This window comes from Pristis pectinata, chromosome 10 (genome assembly GCF_009764475.1).
Source record: "Pristis pectinata isolate sPriPec2 chromosome 10, sPriPec2.1.pri, whole genome shotgun sequence".
Lineage (NCBI taxonomy): Eukaryota > Metazoa > Chordata > Chondrichthyes > Rhinopristiformes > Pristidae > Pristis > Pristis pectinata.
Genome location: NC_067414.1, coordinates 84,379,393 through 84,406,765, shown reverse-complemented (window position 1 = coordinate 84,406,765; position 27,373 = coordinate 84,379,393). Strand labels below are relative to the sequence as shown.

The window sequence follows — 27,373 nt, the reverse complement described above, 5'->3', positions numbered from 1 at the left end:
TTCTCAAAACATTCCTTAAAACTCTTTGCTTAAAAAAAATTGAGCGCTGGACAGAGGGGTGGTTAGCACAGGAAATGAGTATATTACATACTTAGCTGAATTTGTCATTCTCAGACAAAATGCATCATCAAAACAGCTCAGCTCATATGGCCTGAAGAATTCTGTGTATACATCTATCTCTTCATCAAATTTATCAGTCTTCTTTATTACTGTCATCTTTTTCAAGTTTTCAGCACAAGGAACTACAGAGAAGAATGGGTGACATGAAAATATTTCATCATTGAGCTTAATTAATTTAAGGATTGTCACAGTCTATTAAAAATAATACATTATCATATACTAAACCAGGAACAGAACTGATTGATGCTGCTCCTACAAGAGTAAGTGAGGTTGGATAATTGGGAAGTTGGATAGCTAATGACACACTATCTAAACTCCCAAAACCTTTTCAAGATCTACAAAGCCATAAATCAGGATTACAATAGAATACACTCCATTAAGTTCAAGAACCCCTCCAAGGCGTACATGATCCTGTCATACCAAAAGCCCTTCGCTGCTGTTGGGTTTTATCTTGGAACTCCCTGTCTGTGTGAAGTTTACATATTCTCCCTGGGACTAAGAAAATTACCACTGGGTACTCATTTTCTCCAGAGACTTAACACAGGTATGTGGAAAAAGAATCAAAGGAAAGTTGATGGGCATGTGAGACAGAATAAGGAGAGGGGGAAATGGAACTGATGGAATTGGTCAGCTGGGATCTGGCAAGGACCCGATGGGCCAAATAGTCTCTTTCTGCATCATAATAAGTAAGCTAATTTCTATATAATTTGTCAGATACTTTAAAATAGGAATACCGAACTCAACAATAAAATTACAAATTATTTGTTCCTACCTTCATCATATGGCAACGGTAGATTTATTAGTACCTCTGGTGTCCACCAATGGGTATAACTTCAAAAAAAGACCAAAGTTAACTATTTACCACACTTGATATGTAATAAATTGTGGTTAATAAAGTGTTGCTTCTATGGAATTATGAGACAAGTGAACTGCTAACTGGTTATAAAACAGAAAACACAGTAGGGACTAAAGGCATTTACTCAGACTTCTGGAAGGGAAGAATCAATACTGGGCTCACTGTTGTTCATAGTTTACAAAAACAATTCAGGATCGGGTATTGAAACTAAATTTCAAAATTTTTGGATGTTACCAAATTGAGAACATTGTTAATATTGTTAATTTAAGATGGAAATGAAATAAAAGTTAATAAACTTGTAGAATGGATGCATAAAAGTCACATTCATTTTACTATAGCTAATTATGAGGATGCCTTTTGGAGAAAGAAAGCTGATAAAATAAAACTAAACAGTACAGAACTGTCCTGCTGTTCACCTACTGATGTCTCTTAGTTTATTTTCCCAGTGTACCTCAGACAACTCCACCTTCATACGATTATAGGTGCCCTTATTTAAGTTGAAGACAGAGATTTTGATCCTGTGTTGTGCATTCTCAGCAGGAATTCTATCACACGTGGTCACTACCTCCTGAAGATCTCTTATTAAGCCTTCCTCATTACTCATGATCAAATCTAAAATGGCCTGTTTCACAGTAGATTCCATAAAATATTGCTTTAAGAAGCAATCCCTGACGCACTCCATGAATTTTTCTTTTTTGGTATCCTTGCCAGTTTGGTTCACCCAATCAATACAGATATTAAAATTAATGTAGTCCTTGATAAATAGAATTGGCAATGTGCATTGCACAAAGGAAGGTAACTGTGGTTCATCAGACCCCATGACACGGCTGCAGGTGTTCCTCAGGGAGATCATGACATGAAAAATGTTCAATTCCATTCACAGTTTTTCAGCAAATGAAACAAGTCATGCCTGTATACAGCAAGACTTAAGATGACGTTTGGTCATGGCAGAAAATAACGTTCACGCCACGCAAATGTTGGGCAATGAACACGACCAAGAAGAAAATCACCTACTTTTGACATTCAATCATTCTTCAACTGCTAAGTACCCCACCAACAAACTCAGGGGTCATCAATGAACAGAAACTGAACAGGATCAGATATTTAATTATTATGTTAACAAAAGCAGCTCAAAGACTGGGTATGCTGTGGCAAGTAAGTCTCTTCCTGACAACACAAAGTTACCAAGATGGAATGCTCTCCACTTGCCTGGATGAACCTACTTCATCATTTAATAAGATCACAGCTGAACTGTGTTATGAGTCAGGTTGCTATTTGGTGAATGTCACTTTAAGGCACCTGCACAGTAGAGTAGTAGTGTGTGTGTGGTGTCATCAAGACAGCAAGACTATAACAATGTGCTGGCTGTTTTGCTCAGTGAATTGAAGAGAGAGAGAGAGGAGAGAGAGAGGAGGGAGAGAGCAGGGAGAGAGAGACAGAGAGAGAGAGGAAGAGAGAGGAGGGAGAGAGAGAGAGAGAGAGAGGAGGGGGAGAGAGAGAGAGAAAGAGAGAGAGAGAGAGAAAAGAGAGACAGAGACTGCTGGTCTCTGTAACAATGGATGAAGAACAATAGCTGTGTCTCTCACTACAATCCATGTATGGATTTTTGGAGCAAGTCAACCTGTACTGGAAAACAGGTATTTCTGTGGGCGGCCATGTATCGAATGCCTTTGGGGTGGCAGATACTTTGGAACAAAGCAGTGGAGATCATCAGAGATTGATGTGTCGTATGGGTTCCATCATGGAACATGTGGATTTCGTAATTTCTCTACATTCTCTCTACATTTTTTCTTCAGTCGGTGGTTTTGCAAAAGCCTTTGCTCACGTTTCACCTGATGACTTGCTGAACTGAACTTTGAGAACTATTCCTAGACTTGGGGTTTGGGAACTTGCCACACACACACTTTGAGTATTAGTTTTGGGGACTATGTTTGATATCTAACGTTTTTACTTTTCTTATTATTACAAGTAGTTATTAATGAAATAGTTTCTAACACTTATACATGATTCGGTGTGTTTCTATTGTTGCTGGTATGTAACAACTGATCTTTGGCCTCAACACCACCTTCTGCTCAATTCAGAGTTCTTGATTCCTCTATCATTCAAGAAGCTTCAAATGTATTTAATGACAACATCCACAGCCCTCTGGGGCAGATAATACCGAAGATTCAAAATCCTCAGAGAAGTTCCTTCTCAACTCAGTATTAAATGGCTAGCCTGTTTTCCTGAGTCTATGCCCCTACAGAATGCTGAACATCTGTAGTCAATGCACAAATTGGCTTTCTTTTGATTTAAAATGAAATGCAGTTGTTTTTGATAATATTGTGCAGTAACAAAAATAAAGTTCTTAAGTATTAGAAATTTAAAGCAAAGCCATGGAACTAACACAATTAAAACTTTTATCCAACCTTAAGAGTAGTAAAAACAAAACAGGACTTGGCACTTGAATAAATCTTCAAAAATAGAAACCATAAGTCATTTATTACCTCCTCTTGGGAGACAAAAGTGCCACTGTGTTCTTATGATGTAAGTAATAGTCGGTAGGAAGTTCCCAAAGGTGAGACTTTCCTTCCATAGGCTGGAATACTCCAAGAAATAGATTTATGGCATCTTGTCTATCAGCATCTGTAACATAAGGAATCATCATTATTAATATCATGACAGGAGTTTGATGGAATACACTACTGTATGCAAGGAGGAGGCAGTTGGGGTATAATGTGAGATTATGCACTTTGTCAAAAGAACTGAAAAACAAAGTTATATTCAAATAGTGAAATACTAGAAGATGATCGTGTGGAGTCATTATGGTGTGTTTATTTATGAAAGTAAACCAGGAAGTAAACATGGAAGGAAAGTAAACAAATACTATTTGGGCTTCATTACAAGAAATCAAATTACAAAAATAAAGAAGTCTTGCTGGAATTGGAGAGGGCTTTGATGAAACCACATCTGGACTAATGGGCAACTGTATCTGTACTCAAGAAAGGATATACACACAGTGTCAATACAGTGTGGATTCACTAGATTGATTGCTGGGAAGCAAAACATGAGAAAATATTGATCAGGATGGACCCACACATTAAAGAACAAGAAGAGGTATCATGACTGAGGTTGATAAGAGTCTAGATCTATTGGGCACCGTCTCAGAAAAATGTATTGATTCTTTTATATACCCACCTCGACGAATTTCAAGCTGTCCTTACAGCTTTTTTGTCTCTGTGCAAGCATCTTTGGCTTGGAGTTTTTGCTCTGTCCAGAAAATTCCACTTGTCTTTGGATTTCTCAGTCCACTGGGACTCCCCCCTCTGATCTCCTACTATCTTGATCTTTTCAGCACAAACTTCTGGTGTGGTACTGACCATCAGAAATTTTTAATACACTCACTTAACTACTCCCTCTGAACTTGCATAATTCAGTTCTCCAAGAACATGCCCTAATATTGTCATTAAACTTGCAGGTAAGGGTGGGTATTGTTGTAATTTAACAATCTGATTTCTATCTTGCAGGGGATTAACTTAGCTCTAACATATCATCACCCTTCCTTCTGGATTATGACCCCATCACGAAACATCAGGCCACTGTTTCCTATACACTCAATAACCTCATTTCCTCTGGAGATCTTCTGTCTCCAGCTCCAATATTATAATCCATAAACAAAGCACTGCCACCTGGTTCCTTTCCGAAGTCTACAAGCAGGGCTGATCTGGTAAACCCATTATTTCAGCTAGCTCTTGCCTACTGAACCAAGGTTAATACTCTCTTTATTAATGCCAGGCCACAAGGCTACAGATTGCACTGGTGTACATTTCTGTTCTTCCTGACTAGCAATTAATGTTCACAACTACCTTGACTACATTACTTCTCACCTTGCTTCCTAGTTCCCTGCATCTTATACCAACCAGGTATTGCCATTTGTAATGCTAGTGTGTTCCATCTGAAACATTAACTCTTACTCTCCTCACAAATGTTGACAAAATAAACATTTCCAGCATTGCTCTTTTAATCTCAGGTTAACAGGTTAAACACTTAAGGCGGTGATGAGGAGAAAATTCTTTATAACTTAATATTCATTATCCCAGATGGTTGAGAATACTCAATCATAGAATTTATACAGGCACTTAAATAGGGAAGGCATAGAAGGGCAAGGACCTAGCGTGGGCTTGAAAGGGAAAAAAATACTGACAAACCCACAACTGAACATTCTGAGTGCCAACTGATGTAAGCCAATAGTTTAGATACTGCTAGATCTATATCAGACTTTCTGAACAGATTTCCTGATGATTGAAACATTAAACCCAAGTTAGATTACCTGAAAATGCATTACTGTAGTACCTAGAGAGGGTTTGCATGATGTCCTTGGAATGCTGTGTCCAGGGCGCAATTTTCCTGTATGTTTTCACCCGATGTACGAGTTGTGAACCCCCATATTGTAAAGAAAGTGTATCACCGTGATCTTCATACAGTTCTTCAAATAATCTATCAAGAAAATAGAGCATGTTAACAATTTCTTCACTGAGATAACAAAAATAGATTTTTGAGATTTCCAGTTTTGCATTGAGATTAATTTTTGCTTGTTGTATGCCTTTCCCACTTTATTCTGCTTAGCCACCTGCATCTATTAAGTCTCATGTCCAGGTTTTCTAGATAATTTGGGGAACTGGCTCAAAGGAAGTTGGAGAGGACGTGTTGGTGTTGTGGATGGAGGCAGATGGGAAAGGGTAGTTGAGGCAGGAAAATTACAGGTTAGTTTATGAAGCCAGGAAGAAATACTCCTGGTTCTTCTTGTTCACAAATAGTGCTACAAAATTCAATCCATCCATTCATTCATTCAAACAATCATTGTGTTTTTTTAACCCAATGTTCTGAGGTCCAGGAGACCTAGCTGACTTAGATTAGGATGGAAAGCCTTTCAAAGCTAACAGGTTTAAATGACTGATCTTCCTCCTGATGGCTGTCAAGTTGCATTCCTCACATCCTGCATCTGTTAAAATAGGAAGTGGATGGGTGCAAGGCATGATGGCACATTACTTTAAGTTGGTAACATCTCAACACCATGACTTAAACCTACTTTTAAGGGGTGAAGTTACATTAAGATATGTCCTCATGTAGTCTGCTGGTTAATTAGCATCAGCTGAAAAAAGTAGAGGGTAATTGAGGCACTGCCACAATCAATCTGAACATGCATGGCTGGGCTATGGAAGAGTTTAAAAAAACATACCCAATTATTATGAAATTGCAGAGGCAGAGAATGGAAACAAAAGAAATTCAGCCAACTAAGCAAATTAACTAGAATTCATAAAAGATATATTATTGCCTACCGAACAGCATCAGTGTCAAATTGCAATCTTGGTTTATCTATTACACCCAGTGCATATAGCTGGCATGCCAAAGCACATTTTCCAACCATAAATTGAGCAGTGTTTGTACGATCCAAACAGTCAACACAGTTTGTCCTTAGAACACCAGTCTGAAACAGAGTTTGGACAATTCAGCACTTAATAAATTCTGCAAGAATAATATCTAGTTACCATACATTAAAATTCCAGTATCCATTTAGCAAGATCAAAAATATTAGAACATATTGAAGATCTTGAATGGCCAACAAGAATTAACATTTTTTTAATGCCATGGTCCATAATCAGAGAATGTATTTGTTGAACCATATTACCAATTCCTCATAACCAGCCTTGACATCTCCAGCTATTATGCCATCTGCTCCTGAAGCTTTGTTGCTCTTGGGCTGCTTGATGACACGTCTCACTATTCAGATGGATCAATGAGATTCTCCCTCTTGATGTTGATGGAAAGATTCATAAGTATTACCAACCCAATTCAGGACCATCTCAAGGTATTTCTTATCAAATGTTAATGTTTTTTTTGCCCTTTCGAAGTGCGAAATTGTCTTGAAATTAAAAAATCATGGGAATATGTAACTTAAGACCACAAAGGGCCCTAGTGGCTCTATAAGTCAAGTTTGACTCTATAAGTCAGTTTGCCATCACAGAGATGAATTTCCTAGGGTTGTCACAATTCATTGTCGTAGGGAAGACCCTGGTAACAGCCTGCATTTCCCTTAGCTGGGTAGCTATTTTTTCATTACAGTAAATATTGTGATGAACTCAAGCATAGAATCCAATGCAGTATCATCTCCTTTGGGAAACTGCTTTTGTGCATCTTCATTGACAGTGAATGATATCAAGATCTAAGTTGGTAATCATTCCAACTTTTCTTTATAGAGGACTAACTTACCAACATTACCCAAACAGCCCAAAGGGACACTACCAACAATAGCTCTGGAAAATCCTATGCATTAAGTGGGAAGACAACTGCACTAATATTTGTACCCTTGCCAAAGCTGACATCTCCAGACTTGAGGTAATGTCCCTCAGATGTCATGTCCAATGGATTAAACACTCTGTATAGAATTCTAACCTTCAGCACCCAAACTCTTTGTACTCCCAGTTCAGCTATAGTCATAGATTCGCTGGCAGTCAAAAGAAAAGCCACAAGGACATAGCAGGATCATCCAGAAGATTAAGGCACATAGGATCCACGGAGGCTTGGTAGATTGGATTCAAAATCGACCTGGCCATAGTAGACAGAGGATAGTGGTGGAGGGGTGTTATTCAGACTGGAGGTCTATGACCAATGGTGTTCTGCAAGGATCAGTGCTGGGACTTGTGCTGTTTGTGATATATATGATATGACTTGAATGAAAATGTAGGTGGGATGATTAGTAGTTTGCAGATGACACAAAAATGAATATTGAGGAAGGTTGTCAAAGATTCAGCAGGATATAAACCAGTTGGAAATATGGACAGATAAATGGTAGATAGAGTTTAATGTGGACAAGTGTGAAGTGTTGCATTTTGGGAGGTTAAATGTAAGAGGAAAGAGTACAGGGAAAGGCAGGAGAAGCATTGGTGTATGGAGGGACCTTGGAGTGCAAGTCCATAGCTCCCTGAAGGTGGCAAACACAAGTAGATAGGATGGTAAAAGTGTACAGCATGCTTGCCTTCATCGGTGGGAGTGTTGAGTATAAAGGTTGGGAAGTCATGTTGCAGCTGTACAAAACTTTGGTCAGGCCACGTTTGGAGTAATGTGTGCAGTTCTGGCCGCTGCATTACAGGAAGGATGGGGAGGCTTTGGAGAGGGAACAGAGGAGGTTCACCAGGATGTTGCTTGGATTAGTGAGTGTTGGCTCAAAGGATAGGTTGAATTGTTTTCTATGGAGCATCAAAGGCTAAAGGGCGACCTGACAGAAATATATAAAATTATGAGAGGCACAGATAGGCTAGACAGTCAAATCTTATTCCCTGGATAGAAATACCAAATACTAGAGGTTTAGGGTGAGAGGGGGGTGTGATTTAAAGGAATGTGCAAGACAATTTTGTTTTTTTTTACATACAGTGGTATGTGCCTGGATCGTGCTGCCAGGGGAATTTAGACAGACATACGAACAGGCAAGGAATGGAGGGATATAGACCATGTCCTGGCAAATGTGCAGTTGAAATTGGCATCATGGTTGGGACAGACATCACGAGCCGAAGTGCCTGTTCCTGTGCTGTACTGATCTACGTTCTATGACGTATCTTTAGAAAACAGACATTGGCATCAAGAGATGGGAAGAAAGCTGACCATCAACCAAACCCAATGACACTAAACCCTCCAACTGTGAGACTCTTCAATTATAAATATTTTGATCCAAAGTCAAAAATAGGGAATAGAGAATAGAGAGTGCAATAAACTGTGGACAGCTCCCTTTCTAGAAAGCAACTGAAGTTTCCGTAGATGTACAAATCTAGGATCAGGTAAACGAGCCACCTCAGAATCCGGCAATATCTAACAGTAGAGACCACACTTGAATAGAACGATCACCAAGAATGGTGATCTGAAGGAAACTAGACAGAAGATTTGCCTCCTACAATCCCACATGGGTAATGCTATATGGAATTTGAAAATGGTCCATGCAGCCAAGCTAGCACAGCCATGTAGTTATCAGTTCCAAATGCAATTTTTAATAGTAGCTTCAGAGGGAGGCTTTCCTGCTGAGTTTAAACAGTGGGAAGAAGATCCTGTTCCCAAAGAACCTAGTCAGGCCAAGAGTTTAGGTATTCCCTAGCCATAGCTTTCTAATCTTCTCAAATCAGGAGACCAATCTGATATCTCCATTTGCTGCTAATGATGACCATTCCTTCTGTTTTCACTTGTGGCCATCTGAAATTCTGCTCCCAATCATTGCCCATTTCAAATGGGTAGTTGACCAGTGGTAGGCCACAAAGCCCTGGAGACAAAAGTGCTGAAAATTCTGAAGGTGAGGTGAGAATGAGGTGCACTTGACATCAAAACATTATTTGATCGAGTGTGACATCGAGACACCCTGGTAAAATTGATATCAATAGACAAAGAGAAGCCACTCTGGTGGCTGGAGTCATATTTTGCAGAAAGGAACATGGTTGTGGTTGTCAGGAGGTCAATCTTCATAGCCCAAGATATCACTGCAGGAATTCCTCAGGGCAGCGTCTTAAACCCAAACATCTTCAGCTGCTTCATCAATGACCTTCTATCCATGACAAGTTCAGAAGTGCTTACTGATGATCGCACAATGCTCAATTCCATTCACAACACTTCAAGCAGCCCATGAAAAGTGACAAATAACACAGAAGTGTCAGGAAATGGTCATTACCAGCAAGAAAGAACCTAACTATCTATTCTTGTCATTCAATGGCATTACCACTGCTAAGACCACATCTGGGGTCACCAATCACCAAAAACTAACTCTGTGGCTACAGGAACAGGTCAGAGGTTGGGCGAATCATTTCATGACACCTCAGACATTTCCATCACTGATAAGGCATAAATCAGATGCATGATGGAATACTTGCTCCTTGCTTGGATGAGTGCAATATCAAGAAGTTCAACACCATACAAGATAAAGTGGGGCTATTTGATGGGCACCTCATCAGTTTCCCTAAACATTCATCCCTCTGCCAGTGGTGCACAGTGGATGGCGCACAGTGTGTACCATCCACTGGATTACTACAGTTACTTATCCACGCTACTCAGGTAGCACCTCCCAAGCCTGCAACCTCTACCCCCAGGAAATACATAGGCCAGCAGGCACGTGGCATCTCCAGCAACCTGCAGGTTCCCTATACACGATCCTGATTTGGAAATATATCTCCCATCTGTACTATCGGTCTAAATTCTGGAATTCCCTACCCAAATGCGCTGTAGGAGTACCTTCACCAGAAGAACTGCAGCAATTCAAGAAGGTGGCTCACCACTAGCTTCTCAAGGGTAGTTAGGGATGGCACTAAAAGCTAGTCTGCCAACCGATGCTCAGATTGCAAAAACAAATAGAAAAGCTAATAAACTAGGTACCTTGAACAGCATATCCATGGCCCACATCATTGGTTGAATCTCACTGTCCATTCTGAGGCAATTAGGAATAGTCAGAAAATACAGGCTTAACAATGTGCCCCATATCCTGGAATTAGGCTTATAAAAGCTTATGTCACTGATAATGTGGTTGCATTTAAATAGTGCACAAAGTTCTACATTATTTCTTCTCCACTGGTTCACCAAAACACACTACGTAGCTGTCCAATAAATCAATTTTTCATTCTTCAATACCAGCATGTCAAAAGATACAGAACAATTTATAGAAGGCAATACATGAGGAGGAATGAATCATAAGACTTCAATTCCCATGTGAAATGTGGGTAGGGACCAGATAGCTAGAATCATGATTGCTTTTAAAAATGTCCTCTGATTGAACTACAGTGAAATACATTCACAACACTTTAAACAAACAAAGCTGAATGTGTGCAATTTAGCAGATGTTGGTTGTAACCTGGCAAATCCTCCAATTTTTATGATAGAAAATTAACTGGGAAAAATATTTAGAAAGGGATTGAAAACATAAAACAATTAAAATTACCAAGAAGAATCATGAGAACTCATTCTACTGGCACTCAGATTCCATTTCAACTGGAGCAACACTGTTAGTTATCCAAATAACAATTCCTCAGAATTAACTCTTTGTCTGAAAATAATTTTAAAATATCACAACTAATGAGGAAAGTAACAACTCTGATATTGAATTAATTTTGAGCAATTCAGTAAAAAAAGACCAACTCCAACACTGCTCAGATCCCAACATCAATACCTGTATTGCCACATCCCCTGTTTAATCATTGTCAAAAACATAAATTTATAGAACACAAACCTATTCTACTGATCATCCGCATAGCCTCTCCACATGATCTCTTCCAGAAGAGAGAAATAGCTACTAAGACTCTTATCAGAACCAAGTTATTTTTCGACCTTTAACTTTGTGATTTTGTGGCTGGCTTTTGTAGAAATTGTTTCTCCCCTTTATCTAAGGAGAGCACTTGGTTCTTTTTTGCCTCACTTCATTACTTAGAGTCATAGAGTCAGACAGCATGGAAACAGGCCCTTTGGCCCAATCCATCGATGCTGACCAAGTTGCCTACCTGAGCTAGTCCCATTTGCCTGTGTTTGGCCCATATCCCTCTAAACCTCTCCTATCCATATACTTGATGTTCATCCATTCATCCCTCGTGTCTGCACTGTTACTCAACGTGATCATGGCTGATTTTTTGAAGGCAGGCACAACAGTTTTATTTAATTTCCCAGCCATTTCCTTATACCCCAATATAACTTCTGCTGCCTCAGTCAGTAAATTTTGCTAGTCTTTTCTTTTTTAACATAGCAATATAACGGGGGGGGGGGGCATCATGAGGGGCATAGATATGGTGAATGCACTCAATCTTTTCCCCCCCCCAGAATTGGGGAATCAAGAACTAGAGGGGACAAGTTTAAGGCGAGAGGGAAAAGATTTAGTAGGAACTTGAGGGGCAACTTTTTTAAAGTTTTACACAAAGGGTGGTATCGATGTGGAATCAGCTGCCAAAGAAAGTGGTTGAGGCAGGTACAATAACAACTTTAGACGGTACATGGATTGGGAAGGCTTAGAAGGATATGGGCCAAATGCTGGCAAATGGGACTAGCTTGGATGGGGTATCTTGGTTGGCATAGGCCAGTTGGGCCGAAGAGCCTGTTTTTGTGCTGTACAACAATACAAGTTTTTACATCATGTTTTCATGTTGCTCTTGAGATAACTTATTCTATTTTGCCTTGCCATTGCCTTGGTCCTCCTTTGCTGAAATTTTGTAAATTTTCCCAATCCCCACATTTACTGCTTCTTCTGGCAACATTATAAGCCTTCCCTTTGATCTAATTATCTTTAGATCTTGATAGCCATTGCTGAATAATTTGTTCTTTAGGTTATTGCATTGTACATTATGTATTAATTCTTTAAATGCCAGCTATTGCTTGTTTATGGTCATATTTTAATGTAGTTTCCCAAGTGACCATGGCCAATATACACTTCATTGCTTAGATTTAAGGCCTTAGCTTCAAAACAAATGAAATAACTTTCAGGCTTCATATAACGCTATCATATTGTGATTTCTCTTCCCTAAAGACCCCTTAAGTGCAAGATTATTAATTAACTCTTTCTCTATACAAAATTTGAGGTCAAAAATAGCTCATTCTCTCATTGGTTCAACATACTGATGTAAAAGAGAACATCTATTGCACGCTACTAATTCATTCTCCATACCATGACTACTAATATGGTCTGCCCAGTCTATCTGTAAATTGAAGTCCTTCCTGATTATTGTATTACCCTTGTTACATGCACATTTACTTTCATGATTTATACTCCGCTCCACACCATCAGTAATGTTAGAAGGCCAATGGACAAGTTTGAGCACATTGTTTTTAGCTATACCCAAACAAATGACTTTTTTATTTGTGCTAAGATTCTTTCCTTCCACTGCCTTTATCACATCCACATTCCTTGTTACTTTATTTCTTATATTAGACAAACCCTGATAAAAATACTGCAATTCCAATAAAATCTGATTGTATTTTTCTTACTAATAATGTGATATACATAGTATAACATGTTAAATTAGCTAGTGAGGCATCAAACATATGCAATAACCTCAATCATTAACACAATTAACTGAGTAATCCTGAAATTAATTGGATAAAGTAACTCTTTGCTGTAATAGAAATACTACAAAGAGATGGTGTGCTGTGTTGGAACATAAACTCATCTTGGACATATGCAGTATAACTCTTGTAACCTAGCTATATTTTCTGATGTTATGCGGCAAATAATACATTCCCAATTCCTTTAATTACCTGCAAACGACAAGTATTGTGAATGAATCCTCCCAGTTCATTCCATCTGTAAGAAAATAAAATAGGGAAAATGTAATGAATGAGAGAATTGAAAATGAGAAAATACAAGAATTTGTTCTGTACTTCTAAACATTTCAAAGTGGTTCATAAAAAGGCATAATATGCAGGCATATTTATGCAAGGAATATGCATAACATGCAAGGAACATGACTGGTTGTAAAGGTTAGGTTTGAGCAGATTACGGAAAATTGTGATATGGCCCATCTTGTAGGTATGCAACCTCCATGTAATGGGGAATCGCTTGTATTAGTTCATCATTTGCAGTAGTTCATTGTTGTTGATTTCATCTTCACTTGTGAGACAGAATGTAACTGATGCCTAAATTAGATAAGTAATAACTACAATGCAATGAACATGTTGATAAAGTATACTGGATAATTCACAAATAATACTATGTAATCCTTGATTACAAACAATGACCCTAACGTTATTTCTCTAGTCCTATTTGGCTTGCTTTTGCATATTTAATAGCCACCAAGTATCCAAATTATTTTATATTCTGTCTCACCTTTCACTTGGTCGTAAGGAGTTAGAATGAAAATCTGGATGATTAACAAAGAAGCCAGTCTTTTTCACAACATCTTCTGCAATTAAATTTAGCCGATCCAAGACATTGCACAGTTTACTAAAAACAATGAAAAAAGTTACATCTTTAAATTTCTGTTAACATATTTATAATAGACTAACACAAAAAAATATAATTATACATTCATCAGGAATATTTATTCTTATAATGGTCTGTATTTTGAAGATGTAATTAAGGCAAAATGGTCAGAATTTCCTGTCTTTATGCAACCCAAAGCAAGATCTGGTATTTACATATGCACTGTGAATTCATGTTTCTCCACTGGATGCAGTTTTGTGGCATTCTCCAATATAAACTAGATATCTGTGATCTGCCAGAGTCTCTGGTATTTACTAACTATTCTTGGAATAAATAAATGAAATTGTTATACTTTGTTGTATGAGGCACATGAGCATTTCAAGGCATGCTACTCCATAATTATTGGAGCTTGTGCTAAAGTATGGGTTGTAATTCCCTCAACATAAATATTTCAAAATCTCCAAAAAGCTTGTATTTCAGTTTCTACATTGGTTTTATTTGCATTACCACCTTTATTTTACCACTCTATAGATTGTTAAAATGCAGTGTTTTATTTTTAAACTTCTTGGTTTGCTTTATATGGGAACTTCTTAATGTTTTATTGTATAGCTTGACACCACTGCAACTGTATGCATGTTAGCAGGAGACATGAGGTAAAGTGGAATCCATAGTGCATCTTTGTAATTAGTTTTCTTTAAGGTTTGTCATCTTGTTTTTTGGATAAAGTACACTCCAGACTCAAGTTCAATTTCTGGAGGAATGAGAAATGCATCAATGCACTCTGTACTAACCCAATGTAACTGCACTGTGTAATGAATTGACCTGTACGATCGATGTGCAAGACAAGTTTTTCACTGTACCTCGGTACAAGTGACAATAATAAACCAATTCCAATACCAATCACAGTGGCTTTGCAGAGATTGTTGTGATAATCCTAAAAGTAGAGACACAAGAATAATACAATTCTGAAAGAGGCCCTTCAGCCCAACCTGTCCATGCCAACCAAGATGCCTAGCCTAGCTAGTCCCATTTGTGAATTGGCAATGTTGTAAGTAAAGTTTGCAAAGATCTATGAAGATTTTGAACAGCAAAACGATTGCACATTATATATTGTACTGTGGCCAAGTAGCTCCTTACAACAAGGAGCTAGGAACTATGGGTAAATTAGCCAAGCTGACCTTCCACTAGTGTAAAATCCAAATCCACAAAATTAACTGTGCCAGATAGTTCGAGTCTCACAGGTCGTGATACTATGGCAAGAATAGGTGCTAATGATCACTATGGAGGTCCATCGATTAGTGACTGAATATTGGTCCAGGGAAAGAGAAACAATAGAGAGGCAGGCTGAATGGAACCCAAGTTTCTTGCGCTTACCTCAATTGAAGGGTTGCATTCAAAGCTTCCCTTCTGGTATGGGAAGGTCTTCTGGTATAATTACCCCCCATCAGCAAGCCAGGGCAGCCAGTGAAGCCAGCGGGGAGCAAAGACAGCAAAGGCTTGCTTGAAGGCTCCAACCAAGGGAGCGAAGATGCTCCAGCATCACCTGAGGCAGAAGACCAATTGTGAAGGGCAGAGAACCCTGGATTCTGGAGTGAAGACACCTGTGACCGTCCCTAAGTGTAATGATAGCATGTGTGTCTGTGTGTCCATGTGTGTATGAAAGACACTTAGGAGGATATTGATCAAAGTGCTCAGAAAATGTAGAAGCAACAGTACCACCAAGTATCAGCTGATGGTGAATACTTGGGCGCAAACACAGATCCCTAATGTACGATACTAGTCAGTCTTCCAACTCGAGGGGACTACTCTCCAAATCCTACTCTATTTTCCCTGTTAACCAACTCTCAAACTATACCAGAATATTATCCATAATTTCACATTTTAACCTCTAATGTGGGACCTTAATGGCGGCCTTCTGAAAATCCAAATATACCACATTCACTTGTTCCCTTCATCTATTTTAGGAGATACATCTTCAAAGGACTCCTGCAGATTAGTCAAATGTGATTTTCCTTCCATTTATCCATTGACTCTACTCAATCGAAATGTCTTGGTATCATATCCTTTACAATGGATTCCAGTATTTTCTGCAAATAAGGTCAGGCTAACAGTAGTTCCCAGTTTAATCTCTCCCTCCTTTCTTAAATATTGGAATTACATTTGCTTCCCTGCAATCTGTAAGCATCATTTCAAATACTATAGAAATTTTAGAAGATGTAGATCATCAGATCGTTGTGATGTTTTAATTCTTAAAGTTGAAATTAATTTGTATAAAGCTGAATATTTTCAGGCTTGTTAACTTCTCTTGTGGCATTTCTTTACTAACACTAATTTCTTTTAATTCCTCACTTGCATTGGATTTTTAGGTTTTCACATTGTTTTCCATAAAAATACATACTAAATATTTGTTTAACTTCTCTGCCATTTGTTTATTTTCCCATTATAAATTATCCTGTCTCTGTAAGCGACCCACAATTGTACTCATTAGCCTTTTCATTTTTGCTTACCCATGGAAATTCCAACAGCCTGTATTAAGTTTCTTAGTAGTTTAGTCTCATATTCTATTTTCCCTTTTCAGTAATTTCTTTGTCATTCTTTGCTCATTTCAAAATCATCCCCAATCTTCAGGTTTACTGCTTTCTCTTTCAACTTTATACTTTAGCCTGCAATGTGTTGTTTCCAGTCATCTGATAGACATCAAAAGAAATGTCACAAATTCCACCAAACAATGCATCGTTATCGATGTTAATTGTTAGACCTTTCAAAAGTTTGAAGTACAAATATCATTAATAGCTACTAGCCACAGGACAGATTGTAGATCTTAACCTTCAGAGGTGATTTCCAATATAACTACAAGATTAATTTGTTATAGAAATGGGAAAGCAAAACATTAGGGTATGGTATTGGCTATTTATTATTCTGCTTTAAAATCTAGTTATAATTATTTGCTTATTGCAAAGGTATATTTTTAATGAAAGTTTGTGCTCAATGGGGAATAAAGCATTTTTGTTCTGTTTTTGGAACCTAATGTTATTATGAAATACAACATGAATAAGATATACGACAAAAGGAGCTTCTACACCAAATAAGAACACAGGAAACAGAAGTAGCAGGTAGGTATGTCCTTTGAGCCTGTTCTGCCAGTTAATAAGATCATGGCTAATCAAGTTTTAGCCTCAGCACCATTTTCTCGCTCTCCCCCCATGCCCCTTGTCTCTGTTGTAGTGTAAATGTCTGTCAGTCTTCGCCTCGAACATAGTCAATGACTTTACCTCTACAGCTCTCTCCAGTAGATAATTCCAACAAGAAATCACGCCCCTACAAGAAATCCACCCTCATCTCTGTCCGAAATGGGCAATACCTTAATCTAAAACTATAACCCCTGGTCTTGAAACCCTCACTAGGAGGTAAATTCCACTTAGAATTGATACTGTTAATCCACTTCAAAATATTTCACCTCTTCCCTTCCCACCGCCCAGGGACCTGTTGGATTCAACTGTTTTAATTAGCTTTTTAACATGAATAGTGTTTAATACACCTCAAGTGGCTGCACAAGGAATGGCTGCTTCCTAGTTTATTGGTTCATCCATCAGGTGAATATGTGTGTTCTCATTGGTTGGTTTGGCCACAGGTATCTAATAGGTTTCCTGACTGGACTATTGTTAGCCAAGGAGTACCTCTTATCTCAGGTATAAGAGGTGTCGTTTTTTGTTAATCTCTCTCTTGCTCTCTCCCCGCCCCCGTCCCTAGCTCATCTTTAGTTCTTTTTGTCTCGGCTCATCTCCTAGTAGTAAAGCTAGTGCCATGTGCTCTGTGACTGTTTCTTTGTTTTAAACTTTTCCAATAAAACCTTGTGAAGCACCAAGTTGTTTTCAACTCATTCTTGGACTCCTGAGAGAACCTGTGGATTCGAAAATAACCGGATCCGACAGACCCAAACAGCCTTTCCAAGAGAAGCAGCACTGTACTTCTTCCAATTTAGCATACTGAATTCGGTGTTCACAATGCAGTCTCCTCAACACTGGAGAAACCAAATGTGAACAGGGTAATCACTTTGTAGAGCACCTGCATTTGGTCTGCAGGAGCAACCAAGTTTCTTGTTGCCTACCACTTTAATACTCCATCCCACTAACACTCTGACTTCTCTGCATCCTCCCAAACAATGCCAGTTTAGGAACAACACTTCACTTTCTGGACACATTTTGGACTTTATATTGAATTCTCTAACTGCAGGTAACTCTTTCTCTGTCTGTATCAGTATTGGTCATTCTGCTGTGACATTGGCTCAGCTTTGCTTTGTCTACGGTATCACCTCTAACTTCCCTCATTAATCTGTTTTACAACCCCTATAACTCATCATTGATCACAGATATTCCCCTGGAAACACAAGAGACTATAGATGCTGTAATGAGCAAAAAAAAACAAACTGCTGGAGGAATTCAGCAGGTCAGGCAGCATCTGTGGAGGCAGAGGGATGGTCGATGTTGCAGGTGTCCTATTAACCCCACCCACCACCTGCTCTGCAACTTAAAACCACCTTTTCTCTCTCCCAGTTTGACGAAGTATCTTTGACCCGAATTGTTAACTGTTTCTCTTCCCACAGATGCTGCCTAACCTGAGTGTGTCTGGTATTATTTCAGATTCCCAGCACCTGCAGACTTTTTGATTTTCATCTTCTCTGAACCTTACAGATCACGTCTCATTCTTCTGTATTCCAATGATTATATGGCAAAAGAGCTTATCCTTTTACTATATGCCAATCCCTTTTGTCCCAAGAATCAACCTAGTTAACTTTCTACATAATGTCTCTAATGCAGCACACCTTCTATTAAATATGGAGACCAACACTGTAAACAGTACTCCCACTGTAGCATCACCACCACCCTGTGAAGTTGCATTAAAATATCTCTACTTGTGGCAATTACCCTTCCTACTCACCTTATATTGCAATATTTTGTGTCACTCAGATTAAATGATAATTTGCTTCTTCATTCTTACTTCCAAAGTCGATAGCATTGGATTTTCACCAGACTATACTCCATTTGCCAATTTCTTACTCAATTACTTAACCTATTTTTATCCTTTTGCAGGTGCTGTGTTCTCCTCACAAATTGTTAACCCATGAGTTTTTGTAAAAGCAAATTTGGCTATAGGTACATTCAGCCCCTTTAACAAAATCAATATAGATAATAATGAAAACAGAAAAAAAACTGGAAACACTCAACAGGTCATATAGTACCCGTGGAAAGAAAGAGTTAATACTTCACATTGAAGGTCCTTCATCAGAATATTACAGATTGTAATTAGTTGAGGCCTCAGCACTGATCCCTGTGGCACCCCACTAGTTACAGTATACATTAAATTCAAACTTACAAAGAGCACACAAAACAATAACAGTTATAAAATCAATGAAGTTTCAACACAGGTGGAGGCTTTTTGGTCCATTGCTTCAGTGCAGGGCCAAGAAACGACCTGTACAAGCTTTTTCCATATCCCACCTCAGTCTACAGTCTATTGGATATGGCATTTTAAGAGCCCATAGAGATATTCGTTAAGTATATTGAAAATTTCTGTTCCCCATCTCCACCGATCTCTCAGTCTGCAAGCTGCAAACTTTTACCACTTGTTAGTTGAAAGCAAATCTCATCTACCAATTATCCTATGTCCCTAGTTTTTAACCCCTCTGTCCTTCCTGTTCATCTGTCTGTGCTTTTCATAAATAAACATGAACATTTCTTGCCATGCATCCTAAATAGTCCCTTGAGTAGGTCTATAAAGTACCAAAGGTAGTAAGGAGAAGGTAATGTTCTCTCTAGTATTAGTTGAATTCAAATTCAAGACTTAGAGAGAAATAAAAACACACCTCCATCGATTATGTGGGAAGCTAGAGAAGAAATTGAGCAGCTCTGGCTGAGATATATGCATCATCATTAGCAACAGGTGAAGTGCCGGAAGGCCGGAGGGTTGCTAATGTTGTGTCTTAAGAAGAGCTACAAAGAAAAACCTGGGAATTATAGACCAGTTAGCCTAACATCTGTGGTAAGTAAGCTGCTAGAGGGGATTTGGAGGGATAAGATATACAAGCATTTTGAAAGACAGGGGTTGATTGGGGATAGTCAGCATGCTTTGTGCATAGATCATGTCTCACGAATTTGATTAGGTGTTTTGAAGAAGTAACCAAGAAGGTCAATGAGGGCAGAGCGGTAGATATGGTCTATGTGAACTTCAGTAAGGCCTTTGATAAGCTGCTATGGAAAGCCAGATCACATGGGATCCAGGGAGACTAGCTAATTGGATCCACAATTGGCTTGATGGTGGGTAGCAGAAGGTGATGGTGTAAGGCTGTTTTTCGGACTGAGGCCCGTGACTAGTGGTGTTCTCCAGGGTTCAGTGCTAGGCCCATTGCTATTTGTCATCTATATCAATAATTTGGATGAGAATGTTCAAGGCATGGTTAGTAAGTTTGCAGATGACACTAAAATAGGTGGTGTCATTGACAGAGAAGAAGGTTATCAGGATTCACAGAGTGATCTTGATCAGCTGGGTAAGTGAGCTGAGAAATGGCAAATGCAGTTTAATTCTGATAACTGCAAGGTGTTGCATTTTGGGAAGACAAATGAGCATAGGAATTTCACAGTGAACGGTAGGGCCTTAGGGAGTGTTATACAACATGATTCCCTGAAAGTGGCATCGCAGGGTGGTGAAGAAGGCTTTTAGCATATTGACTTTCATCAGTCAGGGTAATGAGTATAAAAGTTAGGATGTTATGTTTCAGTTGTACAAGACATTGGTGAGGCCGCATTTGGAATACTGTGTTCACTTTTGGTGACCCTGCTATAGGAAAGATGCCAGTATTCTGGAAAGAGTGCAGAAGAGATTTATAAGGATGTTGCTGGGACTCAAGGGACTAAGCTATGGAGAGAGGTTGAGCAGGTTGTGACCTTTTCTCATTGGAGCATTGGAGAATGAGGGGTGATCTTATAGAGGTGTATAAAATTATGAGGGGCATAGATAGGGCGAATGTGTACAGTCCTATTCCCAGTGATGGGGAATCAAGAACTAGAGGGCATAGGTTTAAGGTGAAAGGGGAGAGATTTAATAGGAATCAGAGGGTCAACTTTTTCACCCAGAGAGTGGTCAGTAAATGGAATGAGCTGCCAGAGGAAGTAGTTGAGGCAGGTACATTAACAACATTTAAATGGTCTATGGACAGGTACATGTGGGCCAAACGTGGGTAAATGGGACTAGCTTAGATGGGAACGTTGGTCGGCATGAACCAATTGGACTGAAGAGCCCGTTTCTGTGCTGTATGACTCTATGATTATTTCTATTTTTTGGACATGGGATGTAGCATTGCTGGAAAACTCATCATTTATTGATCTACTCTCATTACTTCCAGGCTGGTGGTGACCTGCCTTCTTGAACTGTCACAGAATGCAAGGTGAAGGTACTTCCACAGCTCAGTTTGGCAAAGAACATCAGGACGTTGATCCAGTGATGTAATGGCAATTTATTTCCATCAGAATGGAGGGGGGAATTTGAGGAGTCCTTGGAGGTGGTGCTGATCCCATGCATCTACTGTCCTTATTCAAGTGGTTGGCGCTGTCAAGAAAGTCTTAAGAGAGCTGCTGGTGCAGTTATTGTAGATGGCATACATCAGAAAACGGGTCTGCCTGTTCTCTCGTAAATGCATTTATTCAAGCAAGTGGAGAGGATTCCATTATACTCCTAACTTCTGCCGTGAAAATGATGGAAAGACAATGGGGAGTCAGAAGGTGAATCAGTCACTGTGGAATACCTGTTCTCTGACTTGCTCTCAAAGCTACAGTATTTATGAGCTGGTTCAATTACAATTCTGGTCAATGGTGACTCCCACCATGGGAGGAGAAAAGCAACACAATGCCATTTAATGTCCATGGGAGGTTGTTAAATTTTCTTTTTTGAGATGGTCATTCTCTTACACTCATATAACAAGAGCGTGACTTAATACCTATTATCCCAAGCCCAGAATGTTATCCAGATCTTAGAGGATGTATCACAGAATGCTTCATTCTCTGAGAAATTATGAATGGAACTCAGTAATGTGCAATCTTTAGTGAACAATCCAACAATGATGGAGTACACATTGTCAGTGAAGCAACTGAAGATGGCTTGGGTGCAGGATATGACCTCCTCAGCCTTAGGATTTTACTGTAGATGATTAGCCTTTAACAGCCATAAATCTAACACATCTTTTGAGCTAGGCATGGCTCGAGGTTGGCATGTTTCCCCTCAATTCTCTCTGGTTTTAATTTTCCTAAAATTCCATGATATCACACATTGCCAAGTATTCACGTGGTCAAAGATAGTCATCCTTACCTTACCTGTAGAATTTAACTCATTTGTACATTTGGACCATGGCAGCAATGAGGTTTGGAAACAAGCAATTTGGCATTGGGAAATGGAGATCTCATGAAGCTTCAGCGGCAAGATCAAGACATGAACGCCATTTAAACAATTACCTTATTCGATTTCCAGTCAGATTAAAAGTAAATATTTTACCTTTTAGTATATTTGGCCATATCCCATGCTATATAGTGAATGCCATACTCAGGTGGTAGAAACTGGTTCAGATATGTAACTGCAGAAAACAGGGCTTCGCTCAATATCCTTTCGTGCTTTCTTTTCTCACGTTTCTAAAAAAAAAGGATTTAGAAAATATCTTTAAAACTGATAGCAGAGAGAGTTCGGTATGAATCATTTAATGGATTCCACTTCTTCAATGAAATTGAAAAGAAGGAACGCTATATTAAGCTACCCAGTAAATGATCTAGCAGTCTTGATTATGTAATCCTCAGCTCTGCAGATGATGCAGTATATGCCTCTCTTTTTAAATTGTCAATTGCACACAACATTAAATGGCACAAAGATAGACAGTGTCTGAAGCTCATTTCAGGATTGAATAGTACATCAAGGTTGTGAAGAATTTGGTACACCTTGGGATCAAAGTCATAAAGAAGAGTGGAATTTCTGTGCAGGAGTCAAAGACTACTGCAGCTCATTCAATACTGGATGCACAACAAGCAATGCTGTCTCATTAGTGGATGGCTTAGTTTCAGAACAGTTTCAGAAGCAAAGCAGAGATTCATGATGTTTACTTGTCTTTTTGGCAGTAGATTCATATGCAAGCCTGAACAAATCAAAACAATGCAATCAACTTACATATTTTGAAGCAGTAAGGTGCTTGGCAATGTCAAAAGTAAAAGCTAACATTCTCAAGGTGGGCTTCCACAAAATGCAACACATTACCAGTGGGCTTTCTCAGGATTAATGCAAGTTCAGATTGTTTTAATTATTAAAGTTGAAATTAATTTGTAAAAATCTGCATATATTGAAAAAAAAATGGGAAGCTGGTCATATCAAAATGACAATCAAAAAATCTGCAGATGCTTAAACTCAAATTATTTTCAGCAGAAATGGCCAGTTCTGATACAGACAAAGAAAGCAAGTCATCTAAAGTTGGAACATTTGATATAGAGTCCAGAAGGTTGCAACGTGCCCAGAGAAAAGATGAAGTGTTGTTCCTCAACCTTGTATTTTTGTCTTGTTATAACAGTGCTGGAGGCCTCTGACAGATAGGCAAGAGTGGGAGTAGGATGGAGAATTAAAGTGGCAGGCAACAGGAAGCTCAGGGTGGTTCCTGTGAATGGAATAATATGGCTGCTGGGGACTATAGAATACTACTGCAGAAGATTTGAAGGTGGGGAGAAAACTGCTATGTGGAAAGAGGGAGAAAATTTGAAAATTGATATTCACTATTCATTACCAACATAACCATAATATGGCATTTTAAAAATTCATAGGAAATAGGAGTAGGCCACATGGCCCTTCACGTCTTGTCTGCCCGTCAATAAGATCCAGATTAGTTTATTGTCAATACACACCAGGGTGCAAAGAAATTTCTTGCTCATGTGAAGCTCACAGAGTAAACAGTATACGTGGTAATAATAAATACAACAATAAATACAGCAATGAGCACAAAAAACAGAATAGTGCAAAGATTGCAGTGCAGTCTGAAACAGTGCAAAATGAAATGCTGAAGTGACAACAATGGAATAACTCAGAGGTAGGATTAAGAGTCTGAGAACATGGCAGCATCACCAGGAAGGGATGTGAAAGAAATGATTCGTTCAGAAGTCTGATAGCAGTGGGGAAGTAGCTGTTCTTGACTCTGGTCATCCACGCATTCAAGTTCCTGTATCTTCTCCCAAGTAGAAGGGGATGGCTAAGGTGACAGGTATCCTCAATGATACTCTTAGCCTTCCTGAAACAACGCACTGTGAAGATGGACTGGATGGAAGGAAGTGATGAGCCTGTAATGGACTGGGCAGTGTTTCTGACGTTTTACTTTAGTGTCACTTTCCTGAACTAACTCCATATTGTTTGATTTCCTTAATATTTAAAAATCTAGCAATCTCTGTCTTTATTATATTCAATGACTGAGCCTCCATAGCCCTCTTGGGTAGAGAATTCCAAAGATCTGGACAAAGAAATTTCTTTTCGGCCAAGTCCCGAATGGTCTAACCCTTAAATTGTGACCCCAGGGGGAAACATCATCCTACATCCACCCTGTCAAACCTTGTAAAGATTTTGCATGTTTCAATGAAATTGCTCAGTAGGAAACTCACCTTAACCAGATTCAGGATAATAATAGGAGAGCCAAACCTTTGGAGCATCTGGTCAAAATGAAGGGCTGCTATGTGGGCAAATGGATCTGCCTGATCCACTGTAAATGAAAAGAAAAAAAATAGAATAATAGAAGAGTAAAAAAAAAATCAATACAGAGAGACAAGAAATGTTAATACAACATTATTGTTCTATTACACATTTAAGCAGGGATTCTGACATTCAAAAGGAAAATATGCCTGTGGATTTCATCCTTTTGAACATCTATAAGGGCTGGATTGTTCATCTGATCTTCTAGATTTAAGGAAATAGAAAAGAAAACAAAAGTATTACTGAGTATACCAAAATTAACATAGCAATGATCTATCGCTGATGCACAATCACAGATAAACTTTGACAGCTGGTTAAGCCATGCCAAGGTTACCAGATGTCAAAATAATCAACACTTTGCAAATATCTCTGGCATTTACAATTATTCAAACAGTATTTAAAAAAACTTAAAAGCTTTAATATCAGAAAACACAATTAAATCAATTTAAATTAACTCAATTAATTAATGGAAATTACCTGAACTTTACATATCTCCTTTGGAGATTTCCATTACATTGAAATGAATGGGGTCAACAAAATTGCATCAAACCTAACCTGCAGCAGATTCAGTGGCATGTGGGAACATTCCACTGCTGGACACAATGAGTCACTGGAGCGCAGTAAGGATGACAGCAGCAAGAAAGTGCAAGGAGGTTCAGAAATTCTGCATTTGTGCAAGAGGCCCTCAACTGATTGTCAGTCTGGCTCTCTCAAACACTATGCGCCATTGATCCATTGTAAAATTAGATACAGAAGGAGATGCAAGTCAAAAGGAAATTTTTCATATGTGGCTTTACTTGGAAGGAATAAGGAAGATAATTACAATGCTAAGTAATTTGACAGCCATTCAACCTGCACCATAATTAATGCAGAAATTAACATAAGCACCTTTGAAGATTTAATTTCAGGATGGTACATTATGGAAGACAGGTAACCTTTGAAAGAAAACAGCGTTTTACCAGACTTCAGAACTCAAGTCAGTTGGTACAAGGAGCACATCATCCCTAGATCACGACTTTTTTTGACTGACCTGTGGAAGATCTACTGTTTTTATTTCAGACATACAGCATTTGCATATTTTGGATTTTGGAGAAAATATCTTCAACTGAAACTAAAATTCTTGCTTTAGCACCAAATTTATCAAAATAGGAGTTCCGTCTTGAAACTACAGTGGCAAGAATTGCTAAAATCCTGTTCTTAAATTTGGGCCTTAAAACAATGAGATGGTAAGAAATGGGAATACGAGTAGGCCATTCGGCCCCTTGAGCCTGCTCCACAATTCAAAAAAATAATGGTTGACCAACAGTACTTATCCAGTTTACTGTCCTTTCCCCAATATCCCTCAATTACCTTGTAGATTGAAAATCTACATCGGCTTTGAATACATTCAATAATTAAGTCTTCACAGCTTTCTGGGGCAAGGAATTCCAAAACAATGAGAAATTCTTCCTCATCTCAGCCCTAAATGACCTGCCTACCATACTGCACCTTGTACACAGCTGAAGTAAAACTTCCCCAACTTTTACAACCCCAGTTCCCTTGAAAGAAAAGCCAAAGTTCTCTCAGTCTTCCCGAATATGCTGCTGCACCTGTATGCTAGCTTTCTGTATTTCATGCACAAAAGTCCCCAAATCTCTTTGTGCTGCAGCTTCTTGCAGTTTTTTTCCATTAAAATGTTTTATCATACTCCCTTCCAAAGTGAACAATTTTGTATTCCAACATTACACAGCATTTGTCAACTTCTTGCCAGTTCATTTATTCTATTAATTTAACCCTGTAGCAACACACACAAAATGCTGGAGGAACTCAGCAGGTCAGGCAGCATCCATGGAGAAAAATAAACAGTCGACGTTTTGGGTCGAGACCCTTCATCAGGACTGGAAAGGAAGAGGGCAGAAGCCAGAATAAGAAGGTCGGGGGAGGAGTACATGCAGGCAGGTGATAGGTGAGTTCAGCTGACAGGTGAGAGGGAGAAGATAAAGAGGGTGGGGGAGGGGGGAGAAGTAAGAAGCTGAGAGGTGACAGGTAGAAGAGGCAAAGGGCTGAAAAGAAGGAATCTGGTAGGAGAGGACAGTGAACCATGGAATAAAGGGAAGGAGGTGGGGAATAGATAGGCAGGTCATGAGGGTGGTGGAAGGGGAAAGAGAAGGGGTCCTCAGGAATGAGGGAAATCAAAGGAGGAAAAAAAATAAGATAGGGTGGGGGGAGGGAAGAGGGGAGGGATTACCAGAAGTTAGAGAAGTCAATGTTGAGGCTGTCAGGTTGGAGACTACCAAGACGAAATATGAGGTGTTGTTCCTCCAACCTACATCTGGCCTCAATGTGGCAGTACAGGAAGCCATGGATAGACATGTCGGTATGGGAGTAGGATGTGGAATTGAAGTGGATGGCCACTGGAAGACCCTTGCTTCTGTGGCAAATGAAACGAAGGTGCTCAACAAAGCGGTCACCCAATCTGCATCAGGCCTCACCAATGTAGAGGAGGCCGCACTGGAAACAATAAAGGGCACCACTGGATTCACAGGTGAAGCACTGCCTCACCTGGATGGACTGTCTAGGGCCCAACTCTTTCTCTACTACATTGATGACTGCATTGGAGCTGCTTCCTGCACCCATTCTGAGCTTGTCAATTTCATCAAATTTGCCTCCAACTTCCAACCCAGTCCTCAAATTTACATGGTCGATCTCTGACACTTTTCTCCCCTTTACGGATCTCTCTGTCTCCATCTCCGGAGACA

The 27,373-nt window shown here is 39.1% G+C and overlaps 1 protein-coding gene across 1 annotated transcript in view; it reads right to left on the bottom strand.

Moving 5' to 3' along the window:
• Positions 1 to 27,373, bottom strand: part of fig4a (FIG4 phosphoinositide 5-phosphatase a) — a 103,808-nt gene that overhangs the window by 18,347 nt on the left and 58,088 nt on the right. The window contains 9 exon segments of the mRNA XM_052024537.1: positions 92 to 242; positions 893 to 951; positions 3,463 to 3,601; positions 5,286 to 5,452; positions 6,295 to 6,443; positions 13,217 to 13,262; positions 13,785 to 13,901; positions 22,422 to 22,555; positions 24,548 to 24,645. Of these exon segments, the coding sequence (XP_051880497.1) occupies positions 92 to 242; positions 893 to 951; positions 3,463 to 3,601; positions 5,286 to 5,452; positions 6,295 to 6,443; positions 13,217 to 13,262; positions 13,785 to 13,901; positions 22,422 to 22,555; positions 24,548 to 24,645 (1,060 nt within the window).